Below are 17,169 nucleotides of genomic sequence, written 5' to 3' on the forward strand. Positions count from 1 at the left end.
AGGGAGACCTCCAGTGTCCCTGACGACTACAACTGTGATATGTGCATCCAGCTGCAGCTTCTAACAATCAGTGTTAAGGAGTTGGAGCTGGAACTGGACATTCGGGAGGTGGAAGGAGTGATAGATAAGACACTTAGAGAGGTAGTTACACCGAAGGTGCAGGACAGGAAACTGGGTGACAGTCGGCAGGGGAAAGGGATTAAGGAGCCATTGCAGAGTACTCCTGCAGCCATCCCCCTTAAGAACAAGTATACCACTTTGGATACTGTTCGAAGGATGACTTAACAGGAAAGTCAAGCGGTTGGGTATCTGGCATTGGCTGTGTGTCATAAAACAGAAGGGGGTAGAAAAGGCGTACTGCAGTGATAGCAGACTCATTAGTTAGAGGAATGGACAGGAGATTCTGTGGGCGAGAACAAGATTCCTGGATGGTATGTTGCCTTCGGGGTGCCAGGGTCTGGGACATCTCAGATTGAATCCTTGGCATTCTTAAGAGGGAGAGTGAACAATCTTCCAGATAGAATTTGTGAGATGTATTCAAGAAAGTTTCCTTCATCAGTACATAGAAGTCCTAATGAGAGAGCGTATGATACTGGATCTGCTATTGGGGGAATGAGACAGGGCAGGTGACAGAAATTTGTGTAGGGGAACACTTTGCATTCAGTCACCGAAATGCCATTCGTTTCAAAGTAAATATACAGAAAGATAGGTCTGGTCCACAGGTTGAGATTCTAAACTGGAGAAAGACCAATTTTGATGGTATTAGAAATGTGGATTGGGACAGGCTGTTTTCTGGCAAAGTTGTACTTGGAAAGTGGGAGGCCTTCAAATATGAAATTTTGAGGGGACAAAGCTTGTGTATACCTGTCAGAAAAAAAGATAAAGATAACAAGTGTAGGGAACCTTTATGTTCAGGAGATAGTGAAGCCCTGGTTAAGAGAAAAAAGGAGGTGCAGAGCAGGTATAGGCAAGTAGGAATAAATGCGGTGCTGATGGAGTACAAGAAATGCAAGGGACACTTAAGACAGAAATCAGGAAGGCTACAAGAAGGTATGAAGTTGCTTTAGCAGACAAGGTGAGGAAGAACCCTAAGGGACTCTACAGATGTATAAAGAGCAGAAAGATTGCAAGGGACAAGATTGGTCCTTTGGAAGACCATGTGTGTAGCCAAAACAGATGCGAGAGATCTTCAATGAATTCTCTGTATCAGTATTTACTCAGGAGATGAATAGAGTCAATAGGAGTGAGGCAAAGTAGCATCAACTTCATGGGCTCAGTACAGATTACAGAAGAGGAGGTGTTTGCTACCCTGAGGCAGATCAGGGTGGATAGATTCCCAGGGCCTGACAAGGTGTTCCTTGAGACCCTATGGGAGGTGTGCAGAAATTGCCGGGATATTTAAAACATCCTGAACGACTGGAGAGGTACCAGAGGATTGGAGGATAGCCAATGTTGTTCTGCTTTAAGCCTACAAGAAGAGAGGCTGTACTTGATCTGGTATTGGGAAATGAACCTGATCAGGTGTCAGATCTCGCAGTGGAAGAGCATTTTGGAGACAATTCTGTCTCATTTACCATAGCATTGGAGAGGGATAAGAACAGCCAAGTTAGGAAGGCGTTTAATTGGAGTAAGAGGAAATATGAAGCTATCGGGCAGGAACTTGGAAGTATAAATTGGGAACGGGTTCTCAGGGAAATGTATGACAGAAATGTGGCAAATGTTCAGGGGATATTTGTATGGAGTTCTGCATAGGTACGTTTCAATGAGACTCGGAAAGGATGGTAGGGTACAGGAACCGTGGTGTACAAAGGCTGTTGAAAATCTAGTCAAGAAGAAAAGAAAAGCTTACGAAAGGTTAAAAAAACTAGGTAATGATAGGGATCTAGGAAATTATAAGGCTTGCAGGAAGGACCTTAAGAATGAAATTAGGAGAGCCAGAAGGGGCCATGAGAAGGCCTTGGCGAGCAGGATTAAGGAAAACCCCAAGGCATTCTACAGGTATGTGAAGAACACGAAGATAAGATGTGAGGTGAGAGAATAGGACCAATCAAGTGTGACAGTGGAAAAGTGTGTATGGAACCGGAGGAGATAGAGGAAGTATTTAATGGATTGCTTCAGTATTCACTACGGAAAAGGATCTTGGTGATTGTAGGGATGACTTACAATGGACTGAAAAGCTTGAGCATGTAGATATTAAGAAAGAGGATGTGCTGGAGCTTTTGGAAAGCATCAAGTTGAAAAAGTCTCCGATACTGGATGAGATGCACCCCAGGCTACTGTGGGAGGCAAGGGAGGAAATTGCAAGCCTCTGGCAATGATCAATGCATTATCAATGGGGATGGGAGAAGTTCTGGAGGATTGGAGGATTGAAGATGTTGTTCCCTTATTCAAGAAAGGGGGTAGAGTTCGCCCAGGTAATTATAGACCAGTGAGTCTTACTTCAGTGGTTGGTAAGTTGATGGAGAATATCCTGAGAGGCAGAACTTATGAATATTTGGAGAGGTATAATATGATTAGGAATAGTTAGCATGGCTTTGTCAAGGGCAGGTCGTGCCTTACGAGCCTGATTGAATTTTTTGAGGATGTAACTAAACACATTGATGAAGGTAGAGCAGTAGATATAGTATACATGGATGTCAGCAAGGCATTTGGTAATGTATCCCATGCAAGGCTTATTGAGAAAGTAAGGAGGCATGGGATCCAAGGGGACCTTGCTTTGTGGATCCAGAATTGGCTTGCCCACAGAAGGCAAAGTGTGGTTGTAGACGGGTCATATTCTGCATGGAGGTTGGTGACCAGTGGTGTGCCTCAGGGATCTGTTCTTAGACCCCTTCTCTTCGTGATTTTTATAAATGAACTGGATGAGGAAGTGGAGGAATAGGTTAGTAAATTTGCTGATGACTGGATCGGACTGTATTCTTTAGAACTAGAAGATTGAGAGGAGATTTGATAGAGGTTTACAAAATTATGAGGGGTTTAGATGGGGTAAATGCAGCAGACATTTTCCCTTTTCGGTGTGACTACAACCAGAGTTCATGGGTTAAGGTTGAAAGGCGAAAGGTTTAAGGGGAATATGAGGGGATATTTCTTCACTCATTGGTCATGAGTGTGTAGAATGAGCTGCCAGCACAAATGATGTATGCGAGCTAGATTTCAACGTTTAAGAGAAGTTTGGATGGGTACATGGATAGGAGGTATACGTGGATATGGAAGACATTTGGACAGATACACTGTAGGAAAGTATTGGCCAAATACAGATAAATACAGATAAATAGGACGAATTTAAGTAACCAACTTTAAGTTGGGCTGAAGGGCCTGCTTTTGTGCTATGTATCACTGATTCTACCTACATTACTTTTCTTCTCAATTCTCCTGATTGTAATATTTCCTTTGAATGTCCCTTTCCTGGACACCTCACCCTGGTCTTCTGCCTGGACCTTTTTATTGCCAACTGCCGATAGGACATAAATGTGTAGACTTTAACATTCCTCTCCTATTCCAACCTCACTCCTTCTGAACGCCCGGCTCTCCACTCCCTCCGCACCAATCCTAAGCTCACCATCAAACCAGCAGATAAGGGAAGTGCTGTTGTAGACTGGCGTACTGACCTTTACTTTGCTGAGGCCCAGCGCCAACTCTCAGAAACCTCCTCTTACCTACACCTCAAACAGAACCCCACTAAGGAATGCCAGCAGACCATTGTCTCCTGCACCATCGCCAGCCTTATTGACTCTGGGTATCTCCCATCCACTGCCACCAGCCTCATTGTTCCTGCACCCTGCACCTCCTGTTCCTACCTCCTACCCAAGATCGACAAACCCGCTTGTCCAGGTAGACCTGTTGTTTCAGCTTGTTCCTGCCCCACTGAACTCATATCAGCATACCTTGACTCTGTTTTATCCCCCATAGTTCAGTCACTTCTTACCTACGTCCATGACACCTCACATGCTCTTGAGCTTTTCAAGGATTTCAAGTTCCTGGTCCCCATCATCTTATTTTAACTATGGATGTCCAGTCCCTGTACACCTCCATTGTACACCAGGAAGGCCTCAAAGCTCTGTTTTTTTTCTGGACATCAGACCTAACCAGTTCCCCTCCACCACCACTCTCCTCTGCCTAGTAGAACTTGTCCTCACTCTCAACAATTTCTCCTTTGGCTCCTCCCACTTCCTTAAAAAAAAGGGGGTAGCTATGGGCAATCGCCTGGGTCCCAGCTATGCCTACCTGTTTGTTGGCTCTGTGCAACAGTCTGTGTTCCAAGCCTATATGGGTGACCGTCCTGCACTTTTCCTACACTAAATCGATGACTGTATTGGTGCTGTTTTCTGCACCTGTGCTGAACTCGTCGACTTCATCCACTTGCCTCTGAATTCCACCCCGCCCTCAAATTCACCTGGTCCATTTCTGACATCTCCCTTCCCTTTCGCAATCTTACTGTCTCTATCTCCGGAGAAAGCTTATCCATTGATGTCTAGTACAAACCCATAGACTCTCGCAATTACCTGGACTTCACCTTGTCCCACCCTGCTACTTGTAAAAATGCCATCCTATAAGACATAGGAGCAGTATTAGGCCATCTGGCCCATTGAGTCTGCTCTGCCAATCAATCGTGGCTGATCCTTTTTTTTTTCCCCTTCCTCAACCCCAGTTCTTGGCCTTGTCCCGTAACCTTTGATGCCATGTCCAATCAAGAACCTATCAATCTTTGCCTAAAATACGACCAACGACCTGGCTTCCACAGCTGCATGTGGCAACAAATTCCACAAGTTCATCACCCTTTGGCTAAAGAGATTTTTCCGCATCTTTGTTTTGAAAGGGCACTTCTCTATCCTGAGGCTGTCCTCGACTCTCCCGCTATGGGAAACATCCTTTCCACATCTACTCTGTCAAGGCCTTTCAACATTCGAAAGGTTTCAATGAGATCCTCCATCATCCTTCTGAATTCCAGCGAGTACAGACCCAGAGCCTTCAAACGTTCCTCATATGATAACTCTTTCATTCCTGAAATCATCTTTCTGAACCTCCTCTGGACCATCTCCAATGCCAGCACATTTTTTCTAAGATAAGGGGCCCAAAACTGTTCACAATACTCAAGGTGAGGCCTCAGCAGTGCCTTATAAAGCCTCAGCATCACATCCCTGCTCTTGTATTCTAGACCTCTTGAATGAGGCTTTACATTCCAGAATAAAGGAGATATTCTCCTTTTTCAAAGAAAGGGGTTTCCCTTCCTCCACCATCAACGTTGCCCTCAACCGCATCTCTTCCATTTCACGTAGTCTGCTCTTAACCCACCCTTCCGCCACCCTACCAGGGATAGGGTTCCTCTTGTCCTCACTACCACCCCACCGGCCTCCCCGTCCAGCACATAATTCTCCAAAACTTCCACCACCTCCAACAGGATCCCACCACCAAGCATAACTTTCTTTCTTCCCCCCCACCCAACATTCTGCATTCTGCAGAGATTGCTCCCTACGAGACTCTCTTGTTCATTTGTCCCTCCCCACTGATCTCCATGCTGGCACTTATCCTTGCAAGCGGAACAAGTGCTACACCTGTCCCTACACCACCTCTCTCACTACCATTCAGGGCCCTAAGCAGTCCTTCCAGGTGAGGCGACACTTCACCTGTGAGTCTGTTGGGGTTATTTACTGTGTTCGTGCTCATGGTGTGGCTTTCTGCATATCAGTGAGACCTGACGTAGATTGGGAGACAGCTTCACCAAGCATCTATGCTCAGTTCGCCAGAACAAGCCGGATGTCCCAGTGGCCACTTCCCATTCCCATTCTGATATGTCCCTCTCCCTTTTTTTCTTCCATGGCTTTCTCTCTCTTTCACCAGTCGACTTTGCAGCTCTTTACTTCATCCCTCCGCCTCCAGGTTTCACCTATCACCTGGTGTTTCTCTCTCCCCTTCCCCCACCTTTTAAATCTACTACTCACCTTTCTTTCTCCAGTCCTGCTGAAGGATTTCGGCCTGAAATGTCAACTGTATAGATGCTGCCTGGCCTGCTAGGTTCCTCCAGCATTTTGTGTGGTGTTGCTTCGATTTCCAGCATCTGCAGATTTTCTCTTGTTTGTAACATTCAGCCTGGTTCTCACTAGAGTTAATCAACTGTTTAAAAATTGGCAACTTTTTATTTGTGGCAACACAGTAGAATAGTGGCCAGTGATCAGGGTTCAATTCCTGCCACTGTTTGTTAGGAGCTTGGCTCTTCACACTTTATGAGTTCCCCATGAGTGTCGTAGAGGGCATCGAGAGGAAAACCAACAAGCACCTGCGGAGATGGTTGGGAGTTCCCCCAAGCTTCTCTTCAGTGGGCCTTTACATTTGTCTGGGCAACTGCAGCTTCCCCTGTCATCTGTTGTGGAGGAATTCAAGGTGGCAAAATGCAGAGCTTTATTAAGCTTGAGAGATTCTAATGACGTCTTCGTAAAGCAAGCAGGCATTACAACCAGATCTGGGCATAAGTGGGCAGCCAACGCAGCTGTGGAGGAGGCAGTGTGCTCTCTGAAGCTGCGAGGTATCATCGGCAACCCCTGCGTCAGGCAGCAAGACCTCAGCTCAGTTCACTTCCAGAAGTGGGGAAACGCAAGCATAGGGAACAGGTGAGACATGATACAGGCAGAAGTACGGATCCGTGAGGAGAGAAGCAGATTTCAAAGGCAGTGGAACAAGGGTCCCAGGGTGCCTGGACAAAATGGGATCTGCCTAAGCACAAGATCTCATGAGCAGAGTTATGGAGACTGGAGCCCTTCCGTATTTCCTTCCTCTTGCGATCCGTGTATTACACCCTTCCTTCACCATTACATCTGTACACATGAGGGATGGGAGAGGACCCGAACTGTAAGCTCTGTGGTCAAAAGAGGACACTGGCTCATATACTGTCCGGATGTAAAACAGCTCTAACTCAAGGACGGTATAGGTGGCGCCATGATAAGGTGCTTCTGGCTCTTGCTGACACGCTAGAGCGGGAGAGATGCAAGAAGAGGATGGCTGGCACAGATTTGAGGAAGGCCATCACCTTCATCAAAGAGGGAGCCAGGCCTTTCGTAACCGAACAACCAAAGCCCAATCTGCTGCTAACGGCCAGGTCCTGGGAGATGAGGGTCGATGTGGAAAGGAGGTTGCAGTTCCCAGATGTGCACACAATCCTACGCCCGGACATTGTACTGTGGTCAATGGAAGACAAGAAAATAATTCTGGTCGAGTTGACTGTGCCATGGGAGGAGGGATGAGAAGAGGCCCACGAGAGAAAGGCCTTGAAGTACCAGCCCTTTACTGCAGGAGTGTAAAGACAAGGGATGGCAGGCATGGTTGTTCCCTGTGGAGATTGGCTGCAGAGGTTTCCCAGCCAAATCAGCATGGCGGTTGTTGTCAGATCTGGGCCTGAACGAAAAGAGCAAAAAACAAGCAGTTCGTAGGATGGGGGAAGAGGCAGAACGAGCTTCTTGTTGGATTTGGAGTACGCAAGAGGAGGGGAGCTGGAAGCCAGGAGCAGACGGGCAGTGATTTGGCCACCACTGCCGGCCCACCAACTGGAGGGTGTCGTGGTTAAGGGTCGAAACACTCGGTGAAGGTTAGGAACCACCTGATGACATCTGCTCCTGGCTGAAGGCTACGGTTACCTTATAAGGTAACTGGAGAATGCACCCTAACAGGTGTATGTAACAAGTCACTAGAGTTAATCAACTGTTTAAAGATTGGCAACTTTTTATTTGTGGCAACACAGTAGAATAGTGGCCAGTGATCAGGGTTCAATTCCTGCCACTGTTTGTTAGGAGCTTGTATGTTCTCCCCATGACTGCATGGGTTTCCTCTCGGTGTTTTAGGTTCTTCCCACATTTGGGTTAGTGTTGGTGCCAGAAGCATGTTGACACTTGCGGGCTGCCACCAGAACACCTTGGAATGGTTTAGTTTATGATGAAAATGATACATTTCCATATATGTCTTGATGTTTCGATGTACATGCCAATCTTCATCTCTTTCCTTATTGTTTTTATGTTTGATAGGAAATTTTGGCTAAGGAACCTGAAGGAAGCATGTGGATACATAAGGTGCAGGTGAAGGCAGATTTATTGCTGGACCACACCAGTGAAGCCAAGAAGCACGAGATCCATCAGGCACTGAGAGAGATCAAAACCACCTGGGAAGATACCCAGACCAATATGGTTCATTGTCACAGGTAGTGGTTCAGTGTCTGCTGTTCACTTTATCTTATTCACTCTGTCACTTGCAACACACATCAAAGTTGCTGGTGAACATAGCAGGCCAGGCAGCATCTCTAGGAAGAGGTACAGACGACGTTTCGGGCCGAAACCCTTCGTCAGGATGAAGGGTCTTGGTCTGAAACGTCGACTGTACCTCTTCCTAGAGATGCTGCCCGGCCTGCTGCATTCACCAGCAACTTTGATGTGTGTTGCTTGAATTTCCAGCATCTGCAGATTTCCTCGTGTTTGCACTCTGTCACTTGTTTGGCTTCCACATTTAAAACCAGAACAAGGCTGAGCTTTTACCATGAGTTTGTTAAGTGCATGCAAGGGTTGGGTGTGAGTAGATGCAAACACTGGGGAGTTGAGAATTTGTGCCTGGAACAGTCGGTGAGTGGACTGTTGAGGAGATGAGATAGGTGCGTGTGTGTGTGTGTGTGTGTGTGTGTGAGAGAGAGAGAGAGAGAATTGTTCTTTCGGTTCAAGATAACACTGGCGATGCCCAGCGATTACTGTAATGGAATGAAAACAACTGCAATATATGTCTATTTAATAACACTTGATTAATGACAATGGAGAGGCGAGTAAAGAGGTATCATGGCAAGCAGAGACGAGCGGTGGCAGATGTGCAGGGAAGAATGCTCTGCCATAGACTGCAGTGGAGGCCAAGTCCGTACGTATATTTAAGGCAGAAGTTGATTGTTTCCTGATCGGTCCGGACATCAAAGGGTATGGGGAGGAGGTAGGTGTTTGGGGTTGAGTGGGATCCAGGATCAGTCATAATGGAATGGCAGAGCAGACTTGATGGGCTGAATGGCCTAATTCTGCTCCTATATCTTATGGTCTTAAGGCCTGGTTATGGCAAGTGTAATCAGGGTCGAAGGAGATTCAAGGCAGAATCATGGCGCCCTGAGAGTGAGGAAATTGGTGATGTCTGATTCATTTAAACACTGGGCTGAATTGGAATGGTTAGGTACAGACCGGCAAAGTGCTCTGGGAGCAAGGAATAACCCACTGTTCGGCCAATTTAAGCGCTGGGCCAGATTGAATAGGTCAAAGTGCTGGGACCAGAGGCGGGGGACGGGCCGGTTCTACTTGCTAAGTCAGGGCGTTGATATGGCTGTACGCTGGAGTGCAGTGCAGGCTACAGTAATGCCTGGTTTCGCTTCCGTTGTCTTACAACGCTTACTTGGCTTTGGAATGGACTATGGCTGTTGACTGCGCCTGTGCCAGTTGCAGTGATGCTTGGCTTTCTGTCTTTCGTAAAGCTCCAGTTCTGAAGCTATTTGCTTGCTTTCGTTTTTTGCACGGTTTGTTATTTTTTCTTTCTCTGCGCACTGGGTATCTGACTTTTTTTTAGGTTTCTTTGTTTTGTGGCTGCCTGGAAGGAGAGGAATCTCATGGTAAAATTGTGTATACTTTACTTCAGTATTCACTATGGAAAAGGATCTTGGTGATTGTACTGCTGACTTGCAGCAGACTGAAAAGCTTGAGCATGTAGATATTAAGAAAGAGGATGTGCTGGAGCTTTTGGAAAGTATCTAGATGGATAAGTCACTGGGACTGGACGAGATATACCCCAGGCTACTGTGGGAGGCGAGGGAAGAGATTGCTGAGCCTCTGGTGATGATCTTTGAATCATCGATGGGGACGGGAGAGGTTCCGGAGGATTGGAGGGTTGCAGATATTGTTCCTTTATTCAAGAAAGGGAGTAGAGATAGCCCAGGAAATTATAGACCAGTGAGTCTTACTTCTGTGTTTGGTAAGTTGATGGAGAAGATCCTGAGAGGCAGGATTTATGAACATTTGGAGAGGTACCCCATGCAAGGCTTATTGAAAAGTAAGGAGGCATGGAATCCAAGGGGAAATTGCTTTGTGGATCCAGAACTGGCTTGCCCACAGAAGGCAAAGTGTGGTTGTAGATGGGTCATATTCTGCATGGAGGTCAGTGACCAGTGGTATACCTCAGGGATCCGTTTTGGGACCCTTACTCTTCGTGATTTTTATAAATGAGCTGGATGAGGAAGTGGAGGGATGGGTTAGTAAGTTTGCTGATGACACAAAGGTTGGAGGTGTTGTGGATAGTATGCAGGACTGTGAGAGGTTACAGCGAGACATTGATAGGATGCAAAACTGGGCTGAGAAGTGGCAGATGGAATTCAACCCAGATAGGTGTGAGGTGGTTCATTTTGGTAGGTCAAATATGATGGCAGAATACAGTATTAATGGTAAGACTCTTGGCAGTGTGGAGGATCAGAGGGATCTTGGGGTCCGAGTCCATAGGACGCTCAAAGCAGCTGCGTAGGTTGACTCTGTGGTTAAGAAGGCATACGGTGTACTGGCCTTCATTAATCATGGAATTGAATTTAGGAGCCGAGAGGTAATGTTGCAACTATATAGGAGCCTGGTCAGACCCCACTTGGAGTACTGTGCTCAGTTCTGGTCACCTCACTACAGGAAGGATGTGGAAACCATAGAAAGGGTGCAGAGGAGATTTACAAGGATGTTGCCTGGATTGGGGGGCATGCCTTATGATAACAGGTTGAGTGAACTCAGCCTTTTCTCCTCGGAGTGATGGAGGATGAGAGGTGACCTGATAGAGGTGTATAAGATGATGAAAGTCATTGATCGTGGGGATAGAACATAAAATAGTACAGCACAGTACAGGCCCTTCGGCCCACAATGTTGTGCCGACCCTCAAACCCTGCCTCCCATATAAGCCCCCACCTTAGATTCCTCCATATACCTGTCTAGTAGTCTCTTAAACTTCACTAGTGTATCTGCCTCCACCACTGATCCAGGCTGTGCATTCCACGCACCAACCACTCTCTGAGTAAAAAATCTTCCTCTAATATCCCCCCTTGAACTTCCCACCCCTTACCTTAAAGCCATGTCCTCTTGTATTGAGCAGTGGTGCCCTGGGGAAGAGGCGCTGGCTATCCACTCTGTCTATTCTTCTTATTATCTTGTACACCTCTATCATGTCTCCTCTCATCCTCCTCCTCTCCAAAGAGTAAAGCCCTAGCTCCCTTAATTTCTGATCATAATGTATACTTTCTAAACCAGGCAGCATCCTGGTAAATCTCCTCTGTACCCTTTCCAATGCTTCCACATCCTTCCTATAGTGAGGTGACCAGAACTGGACACAATACTCCAAGTGTGGCCTAACCAGAGTTTTATAGAGCTGCATCATTACATCGTGACTCTTAAACTCTATCCCTCAACTTATGAAAGCTAACACCCCAGAAGCTTTCTTAACTACCCTATCCACCTGTGAGGCAACTTTCAGGGATCTGTGGACATGTACCCCCAGATCCCTCTGCTCCTCCACACTACCAAGTATCCTGCCATTTACTTTGTACTCTGCCTTGGAGTTTGTCCTTCCAAAGTGTACCACCTCACATTTCTCCGGGTTGAACTCCATCTGCCACTTCTCAGCCCACTTCTGCATCCTATCAATGTCTCTCTGCAATCTTTGACAATCCTCTACATTATCTACAACACCACCAACCTTTGTGTCGTCTGCAAACTTGCCAACCCCTCTTCTACCCTCACATCCAGGTCGTTAATAAAAATCACGAAAAGTAGAGGTCCCAGAACAGATCCTTGTGGGACACCACTAGTCACAATCCTCCAATCTGAATGTACTCCCTCCATGACCACCCTCTGCCTTCTGCAGGCAAGCCAATTCTGAATCCACCTGGCCAAACTTCCCTGGATCCCATGCCTTCTAACTTTCTGAATAAGCCTACCGTGTGGAACCTTGTCAAATGCCTTACTAAAATCCATATAGATCACATCCACTGCACTACCCTCATCTATATGCCTGGTCACCTCCTCAAAGAACTCGATTATCAGGCTTGTTAGACACGATCTGCCCTTCACAAAGCCATGCTGACTGTCCCTGATCAGACCATGATTCTCTAAATGCTCAGAGATCCTATCTCTAAGAATCTTTTCCAACAGCTTTCCCACCACAGACGTAAGGCTCACTGGTCTATAATTACCCAGACTATCCCTACTACCTTTTTTTAACAAGGGAACAACATTCGCCTCCCTCCAATCCTCTGGTACCATTCCCATGGACAACGAGGACATAAAGATCCAAGCCAGAGGCTCAGCAATCTCTTCTCTCGCCTCGTGGAGCAGCCTGAGGAATATTCCGTCAGGCCCCGGGGACTTATCTGTCCTAATGTATTTTAACAACTCCAACACCTCCTCTCCCTTAATATCAGCATGCTCTAGAACATCAACCTCACTCATATTGTCCTCACCATCAAGTTTCCTCTCATTGGTGAATACCGAAGACAAGTATTCATTGAGGACCTCGCTCACTTCCACAGCCTCCAGGCACATCTTCCCACCTTTATCTCTAAATCAGTCCTACCTTCACTCCTGTCATCCTTTTTTTCTTCACATAATTGAAGAATGCCTTGGGGTTTTCCTTTACCCTACTCGCCAAGGCCTTCTCATGCCCCCTTCTTGCTCTTCTCAGCCCCTTCTTAAGCTCCTTTCTTGCTTCCCTATATTCCTCAATAGACCCATCTGATCTTTGCTTCCTAAACCTCATGTATGCTGCCTTCTTCCTCCTGACTAGATTTTCCACCTCACTTGTCACCCATGGTTCCTTCACCCTACCATTCTTTATCTTCCTCACCGGGACAAATTTATCCCTTACATCCCACAAGAGATCTCTAAACATCGACCACATGTTCATAGTACATTTCCCTGCAAAAACATCATCCCAATTCGTACCCGCAAGTTCTAGCCTTATAGCCTCATAATTTGCCTTTCCCCAATTAAAAATTTTCCTGTCCTCTTTGATTCTATCCTTTTCCATGATAATTATAAAGGCCAGAGAGCGGTGGTCACTGTCCCCCAGATGCTCACCCACTGAGAGATCTGTGACCTGACCCGGTTCATTACCTAGTACTAGATCTGGTATGGGATGCCCCCTGGTCGGCCTGTCCACGTACTCTATCAGGAATCCATCCTGGACACACTTAACAAATTCTGCCCCATCTAAACCCTTGGAACTAGTCTGAGGCTTTTTCCCAGGGCTGAAATGGTTGCCACAAGAGGACACAGATTGAGGGTGCTGGGGAGAAGGTACAGAGGAGATGTCAGGGGTAAGCTTTATACTCATAGAGAGTGGTGAGTGCGTGGAATGGTCTGCTGGCAACGTTGGTGGAGGTGGATATGATCGGGTCTTTTAAGAGAGTTTTGGGTAGGTACACAGAGCTAAGGAAAATAGAGGGCTAAGGGTAAGGCTAGTAATTTCTAAGATAGGGACATGTTTGGCACAACTTTGTGGGCCGAAGGGCCTGTATCATGCTGTAGGTTTTCTATGTTTCTACGTGCATTGATGATAAATGTACAAACCCCATTTCCAGAAAAGTTGGGATATTTTCCAAAATGCAATAAAAACGAAAATCTGTGATAAGTTAATGCACGTGAACCTTTATTTAACTGACAAAAGTACAAAGAAAAAATTTTCAATGGTTTTACTGACCAACTTAATTGTATTTTGTAAACATACACAAATTTAGAATTTGATGGCTGCAACACACTCAAGAAAAGTTGGGACAGAGGCATGTGTTATATCACCTTTCCTTTTAATAACACTTTTTAATCATTTTGGAACTGAGGATACTAATTGTAGTAGAGTTGCAATTGGAAATTTTGTCCGTTCTTACTTGATATAAGACTTCAGCTGCTCAACAGTCCGTGGTCTCCATTTCTGATTCTCCTCTTCATGATGCGCCATACATTTTCAATAGGAGATAGATCTGGACTGGCAGTCTACAAAGCCACGCGGTTGTAGCCCGTGCAGAATGTGGTCTGGCATCGTCCTGCTGAAATAAGCATGGACGTCCTGGGAAGAGACGTCGCCTTGATGGCAACATATGTCTCTCTAAAATACTTATATACGCCTCAGAGTCAATGGTAGCTTCACATACATGCAACTCACCCATGCCGTGGGCACTGATGCACCCCCATACCATCACAGATGCTGGCTTTTGCACCTTTCGCTGATAACAATCTGGATGGTCATTTTCATCTTTGGCACGGAGAACTTGAGGCCTGTTTTTTCCGAAAACTAGCTGAAATGTGGACTCATCTGACCACAGCACACGGTTCCACAGTCTTTCAGTCCATCTTAGATGAGCTCGGGCCTAGAGAACTCGCCGGTGTTTCTGCATAGAGTTGATGTATGGCTTCCTCCTTGCGTAATACAGTTTCAAGTTGCATTTCTGGATGTAGCGATGGACTGTGTTGAGTGACAATGGTTTTCCGAAGTACTCCGAGCCCAGGTGGCTATAATTGTCACAGTAGCATGACGGTTTCTTAGGCAGTGCCGCCTGACGGCTCGAAGATCATGCACATTCAACAGTGGTTTCTGACCTTGCCCTTTACGCACTGAGATGTCTTTGAATTCTCTGAACCTTTCCACAATATTATGTACTGTAGATGTTGAAAGACCTAAATTCTCTGCAATCTTGCATTGAGAAATGTTCCTTTTGAACTGACTAACAATTCTCATGAATTTTGGCACAAAGGGGTGAGCCACGACCCATCCTTGCTTGCAAAGACTGAGCCTTTGATGGACACTACTTTTATACCCAGTCATGATACCTCACCTGCTGCCAATTAGCTTGTTTAATGTGGAGTCCTCCAAACCGGTGTTACTTGAATAATCTGTGAACTTTTCAATCTTATTTTAACTCTGTCCCAACTTTTGTTGAGTGTGTTGCAGCCATCAAATTCTAAATTTGTGTATATTTACAAAATACAACTAAGTTGGTCAGTAAAACTATTGAAAATCTTTTCTTTATACTTTTGTCAGTTAAATAAAGGTTCACGTGAATTAACATATCATGGATTTTTGTTTTTATTCCATTTTGGAAAATATCCCAACTTTTCTGGAAATGGGGTTTGTACTTTCAACTTTGAAGTTTGTATGTGTCAGGAGTGGAGTGTTGGGGAGGAGTGTGTGTGATTGTGTTACGGTATCGGTGAGGTGCATGCGTGTGCATGTCTGGGTGCCTGGACTTTTGGGAGGGGTGTGTGTTACGGTATTGTATGCGCGTGTGTCAGGGTTTTGGTAAGGGTTAGGTGTACATGCGTTGGAGAAGTGAAGTGACATGCTACTTGTTGGGTAAAAGTAATTTCTCAACTCTCCAACCCCTGTAAAAGTTTTATAGATTATGAGACCGTAAAACATGGAGCAGAATTAGGCCATTCAGCCCATCTAGTCTGTGGCAGAGCATTCCACAGATTCACTACTCTCTGGCTAAAAAAATTCCTCTTTACTTCTGTTCTAAAGCGTCACCCCGCAATTGAGGCTCTGCCTCTTAGTTCTGGATACCCCATCAGAAAAAACATCCTCTTCACATCCACCCTATCTAGTCCTTTCAATGTTCAGTAGATTTCAATGAGATACCTCCCCATATTCTTCTAAATTTCAGTGAGTACAGGCCCAAAGCTGCTCAATGCTCCTCCTATGTTAACTCCTTCATTCCCAGAATCATCTTCATGTACCGACTCTGGACTCTCTCCAGTGACTCAAAACTGTTGACAATACTCCAATTGCCACCTGACTGGTGTCTAGAAGCATAGAAAACCTACAGCACATTAAAGGCGCTTCGGCCCACAAAGCTGTGCCGAGCATGTACTTACTTAGAAATTGCCTAAGGTTACCTATAGCCCTCCATTTTTCTGAGCTCCATATATCTGTCCAGGAGTCTCTTAAAAGACCCTATTGTACGCTCCTCTGCCATGGCAGCCCATTCCACTCACTCACCACTCTCTGCGTAAAAAAAAAAACTTAGCCCTGACATCTCCTCAGTACCTACTACCAAGCACCTTAAATCTGTGCCCTCTCGTGTTAGCCATTTCAGCCCTGGAGAAAAAGCCTCTGACTATCCACAGAATCAATGCCTCTCGTCATCTTGTACGCCTCTATCAGGTCACCTCTCATCGTCTGGCACTCCAAGGAGAAAAAGCTGAGTTCACTCAATCTATTCTCATAAGGCATGCTCCCCAATCCAGGCAACATCCATGTAAATCTCCTCTGCACCCTTTCTGTGGTTTCCACATCCTTCCTGTAGTGAGGCAACCAGAACTGAGCACCATACTCCAAGTGGGGTCTGACCAGGCTCCTATATAGCTGCAGCATTACCTCTCGGCTCCTAAAATCAATCCCACGATTGATGAAGGCCAATGCACCGTATGCCTTCTTAACCACAGAGTCAACCTGCGTAGCAGCTTTGAGTGTACTGTGGACTCGGATCCCAAGATCCCTCTGATCTTCCACACTGCCAAGAGTCTTACCATTAATACTATATTCTGCCATCATATTTGACCTACCAAAATGAACCACCTCACACTTATCTGGGTTGAACTCCATTTGCTACTTCTCAGCCCAGTTTTGCATCCTGTCAATGTCCCGCTGCAATCTCTGACAGCCCTCCACACTATCCACAACACCCCCAACCTTTGTGTCATCAGCATATTTACTAACCCATCCCTCCACTTCCTCATACAGGTCACTTATTAAAATCACAAAGAGTCGGGGTCCCAGAACAGGTCCCTGAGGTACACCACTGGTCACCGACCTGCATGCAGAATATGACCCGTCTACAACCGCTCTTCGCTTTCTGTGGGCAAACCAGTTTTGGATCCACAAAGCAATGTCCCCTTGGATCCCATGCGTCCTTACTTTCTTAATAAGCCGTGCATGGTGTACCTTGTCAAATGCCTTGCTGAAATCCATGTACACTACATCTACTGCTCTACCTTCATCAATGTGTTCAGACACATCCTCAAAAATTCAATCAGGCTCATAAGGCACGACCTGCCTTTGACAAAGCCATGTTGACTATCCCTAATCATATTGTGAAGCCTCTCCAAATGTTCATAAATCCTGCCTCTCAGGATCTTTTCCATCAATTTACCGACC

The 17,169-nt window shown here is 45.9% G+C and overlaps 1 protein-coding gene across 5 annotated transcripts in view; it reads left to right on the plus strand.

Moving 5' to 3' along the window:
- syne3 (spectrin repeat containing, nuclear envelope family member 3) overlaps positions 1-17,169 on the plus strand; it is a 175,207-nt gene that overhangs the window by 3,486 nt on the left and 154,552 nt on the right. For all 5 annotated transcript variants that reach the window (XM_072274879.1, XM_072274903.1, XM_072274898.1 and 2 more), the window contains exon 3: positions 8,010-8,182. In XM_072274879.1, coding sequence (XP_072130980.1) covers positions 8,010-8,182 — 173 coding nt within the window. The remainder of the gene's footprint in view (positions 1-8,009; positions 8,183-17,169) is intronic.

This window comes from Mobula birostris, chromosome 1, assembly GCF_030028105.1.
Source record: "Mobula birostris isolate sMobBir1 chromosome 1, sMobBir1.hap1, whole genome shotgun sequence".
Taxonomy (NCBI): Eukaryota; Metazoa; Chordata; class Chondrichthyes; order Myliobatiformes; family Myliobatidae; genus Mobula; species Mobula birostris.